The sequence below is a fragment of the Lygodium microphyllum genome, chromosome 12 (genome assembly GCF_053477565.2).
Source record: "Lygodium microphyllum isolate KBCC chromosome 12, Lygodium_microphyllum_v1.1.10, whole genome shotgun sequence".
NCBI lineage: Eukaryota > Viridiplantae > Streptophyta > Polypodiopsida > Schizaeales > Lygodiaceae > Lygodium > Lygodium microphyllum.
The window spans coordinates 31,157,588-31,161,330 of NC_141146.1; the positions used below are offsets into that span (position 1 = coordinate 31,157,588).

Sequence of the window (3,743 nt, forward strand, 5' to 3'; positions counted from 1 at the left end):
AATCTTCTTTAGGCTAGGCAAAATAGAACAGATTGTTTGCAAGTAAATAAATAGCAAAGCAGAATCTTACACAATAGAATATACTGCTCCGAGTAGAATTGGTGGTTTTGAAGAAATTGGGTTCATTGAGATGGCCATGTGAACATGCTTAAGGGAGGAATCGTCCTTTCAGAAATGGGGAAACATTAATATATTGTATCTAAGGAGAAGAGAGACAACTACGTGCAGCTTTTTAAAGAGGGAGCTTAACCCTAGCTTATGTTCATCCTTGAGGCCCGAGGGGAGGGTACATGGTAGTATTCTGAACTTCAGATGATGATGTGCAAGCGAGAGAGGGTGAAGGAACTCAATCATCATTCTTTCTGAGCAAAAACATGATGATGATGATGAAGGATAATGATAATCTGGGGCGCCCCACATGCGTTTGCGGGTCACACCAAAGCACCCAAAAGTCCCCAGGTAGGTAACGTTAGAGGGGGGGGGGGGGGGGGGGGGGAAACAGGGGAGGCATGGGGGAGGCTAATTGTTCATGGGGTCTAGGGAGGGGCTCTCATGTCAAACGAGAGAGAGAGAAAGAGAGAGAGAGAGAGAGTTGATATGAGAGAGAGAGCGCCGTATCGCTATTGATGACGCTGCACAACTGCAGGCCCTCCCTCTCCCCTGATCTCAAGCGAGGTTTTGACCGCCCAAAAGAGACGAGAAGAAACAGAGCAGCCCCATGACCCATCTCCAATTCCTAAAAATTGTCGCTTCCCCGACAAAAGCCCACTTCCTTTTTCCTGTCCCCTAGCCCCCCTCGCGCAACCTCCCTTCTCCTGCTTCCTCCCCGGCCTGTGAAACGGCATGCCCTGTTCTCAGAGAAGAAGTAGAAAAAGAAGAGGCAGCAGAGCTCCTGGAATGCCCTCATATGGAACTCAGTAATGGCAGTGCTGGCTCTCAGCCTCCCCCTAAAGTCATCAAGCTTACTGGGCAGCAGCGCCAGGAATTGGAGCTCCTCTTCCAGGAGTCCCCTCGCCCCTCCCCTGCCCTGCTCGACGGCTTTCTTAGAGATCGACCCTTGCTCTCCAACTTGGACAAGCACTTCCTCAAATCTTGGTTTCAAAGCCGAAGGTACTGCAAACAAACCCTCCAATTGTGCTGGGAAATTTGACTGGTCCGATTGCTCGGCTCAGTCCTCCTATGGATGGTGGACTTGATTACTTGGTTGCTTTTGGACTGCAATTTGATGAATGCACAATCTGCTGCAATTAGTTGTGTTCACAGACGCTCTCTTTCTCATTTGTTGGGCAGTTCGGTTAGTGTTTGGAAGATGAGTTGAAGCATCCTAACAGGCAAAGCGCTTGTGAAAGGCATTCTCTTTGTTTTGTATGCATCAAGCCACTAGCGTCAATCGATGCACTCTCAAGTTCTAAGGGTTGCCTCCCCCCCCGGGCGAGGAAAGCAAATATTTTTAATATGGAGCACTTTGTTCCTGCAGGTTAAAGGAGAAAAGGGATGAAAAGCTGTCTCCTTTGATTCAAAAAAATGCAGAACTCAAGGCTGAGCATCAATCGCTTCTTGTCCGGAATAATCAATTACGCAACCAGACATTGCTTCTTAACCTTGAGAATCAGCGGCTGAAAGAGCAGTTGGAATTACAGCTGCAAAAGCGACAGCTTGCTAGCTCATCTCTAACCATCTCGTCAAAGGTAATCTTCACATCGATTGGTGGCATTTGTCTCACAGCTGGCTTTGGTGTTTATTGTTGAAAAGGGGCAGACTCCATTATTGTTTTGGCCAATCTGATCGTGACCTTTTGCACTCCTATATAAAATTCTAAGGACTCACTATAAGTTCTGATGCTGCATATTGTGCGCTTGTCTTGCTTAGTATACACTTCACTGTTTCACAAATATTTAGCAGATTTCCCTACCAAAGTAAATGTTTATAATAGGCAAATTTATCGACTTCTTTTGGTGTCTGTACAGGCTCAACAAGGAAGGGACTCTGATGAGGAAGATCTCTGTGAGGTAGTCAGATTTGCTTGATTTATAGTGCTAAGTTCAATCAACATGTGTCCCTGTGTTCTGAAGCGTTGTCTCTGCAGTTCAAAGTACTTACTTTCGTGTTTATTGTGATGTTGGTGTGCTGTTGGTGATCCAAGTCTCTGCTTTGTGATCTGGAGTCAAGCCTTGACAAGGTGTGTTATGTTTGTTTTAACAACAATATAATGCATGATGGTGAATGAAGAACTGAGGGTTTTAAAATTCTGCTGTGAGGGGAGATCCAGGTCACGCTGGCTGATGATGGGCTTTTCGAGTCTGGTGACAGTTCTTGATGGCAGCGATCGTAAAGTCCTATTTATGATGACTGTCAGAAGCTTATCAGGGGTTGCCGATTAGACGCCAGGCTTACTTTCATTATGCCATCTGCTTTCTCTTCTGTATTGTCTGGAACAAGCTTTCAGAGATTCATTTTCTCAGACACAGCAGAGAGAACTTGCAGAGACTAGCATCATCTGAAGAGGTTTTCCAGGAGTCTAAAGAGTAACAGTTATCCCTTGAAGAGTGTTGTCACATGAGGGGGAAAGAAATGCAGTTACAATTTCAAAGAAGCGAACAAACTGTGCATAGCTTTAGTCATGAATAAAGCATGTTGTTCGCATTTTCTACGAAATGAACAAGTCTGGTTGAACTTCAAAGTGATGCGTTCTTCCTGTTGGAAATGAGGATGTTCTCTTCTAGATGAGAATCTCATCTTTGTACTTAAAGTTCCTTGTTCACCTGCAGGGGGTATATTGGACTTGTTCCATGCACCATGAATAATCAGATTTGAAAATCACATTCTAAATAGTTTGGCAGTTTGGATGTGTGAATGCTGCACAAAAGATTCTCTGAGGTACTAAAGTTGAACAAAGTCTATTCATTATGGTGTGTTGAGTAGGGCAGATGTAAGGTCCTATCTCAAGCTTTTTTGTGCTTGTCTTCTTCCTTCATTAGCTTCCTTGCTTTAGTTTGTGATTGCTGTTCAACACTATTCTTAAGATGAGGCTTAGACATTTTGTGCTATTATTTCAAGCCTACATGAGCATGTCTATTTACACTGAAAAGCGCAGTCTCTATGTGTTCTCAGTTCTTTGTCAGGGCACCATTGGCTCTACATTTTCTTTTGTGAGGTACTATAGAGTAATTATCAGGTTGCTATGCATGATTGGTATCTGAGATGGAGTTGCTTAATATGGTTTTATGAGCAATGGGCAGATAGAGGGCTGTGGATGTCTGTGGACGTGCCATGCTAAAAGAGAGGAGAACAAGTGACAATATTGAATGTGCATCCAGGAAGAGCAAGCCTGGCCAAGGGTACATTTGTGATTTCCTGTGTGATTTGGCATTACATATGTTGACCTGCCAATCAGGCTCAAAGGATCCTGCAGCCCAGGCTGTGATGATTTTTATGGTTACAACAGTTATTTTGCACTCTATTAAGAAGTTAAGCTGTTGTAAATGATCAGCTGAATAGCCCCTAACTTTATGTTGGCCCAGACAGCATTGCAATTGGCCGGGACCTTTGAGGTGTCATGTGCATAGATACTGCATGAGAGTAAGTTTGATCTTTGTAAATTTAGTGCTGAGCTTATAAGTAGCACTTACCTATGTGAATTTGCTACACGTACATTGTTGTCCTGGTCGTCGTTGCATAAAGTTCAAGAACTTCTACAATTCTTAGTAATATCGACATGTTGAGCCTGCATGCTGCTTTTGTTC

At 43.9% G+C, this 3,743-nt stretch overlaps 1 protein-coding gene across 3 annotated transcripts; it reads left to right on the forward strand.

Annotated features, from left to right (window-relative positions):
* Positions 1–253: 253 nt before the first annotated feature.
* Positions 254–2,831, forward strand: LOC148027600 (homeobox-leucine zipper protein HOX9-like). 3 transcript variants are annotated; one of them, XM_087689313.1, is made up of 6 exons: positions 254–459; positions 647–1,110; positions 1,478–1,688; positions 1,968–2,009; positions 2,144–2,179; positions 2,264–2,831. In XM_087689313.1, exons 2-6 carry the CDS (start codon positions 908–910, stop codon positions 2,315–2,317), a joined length of 546 nt encoding a protein of 181 aa, XP_087545439.1. In that variant the 5' UTR covers positions 254–459; positions 647–907; the 3' UTR covers positions 2,318–2,831. The 3 variants fall into 3 exon arrangements, with proteins under 3 accessions (XP_087545439.1, XP_087545438.1, XP_087545440.1); XM_087689312.1 differs by lacking the exon at positions 254–459 and having other exon boundaries at positions 516–1,110; XM_087689314.1 differs by lacking the exon at positions 254–459 and having other exon boundaries at positions 516–1,110; positions 2,270–2,831.
* Positions 2,832–3,743: the final 912 nt, after the last annotated feature.

Excerpts from the sequence above, each read along its gene's own strand:
- LOC148027600 (XM_087689313.1), top strand. The coding sequence starts at position 908 with ATGGAACTCAGTAATGGCAGTGCTGGCTCTCAGCCTCCCCCTAAAGTC. Across the intron at positions 1,111-1,477 it reads TCTTGGTTTCAAAGCCGAAG|GTTAAAGGAGAAAAGGGATG; the intron begins GTACTGCAAACA and ends TTGTTCCTGCAG. Across the intron at positions 2,010-2,143 it reads ATGAGGAAGATCTCTGTGAG|TCTCTGCTTTGTGATCTGGA; the intron begins GTAGTCAGATTT and ends TGGTGATCCAAG.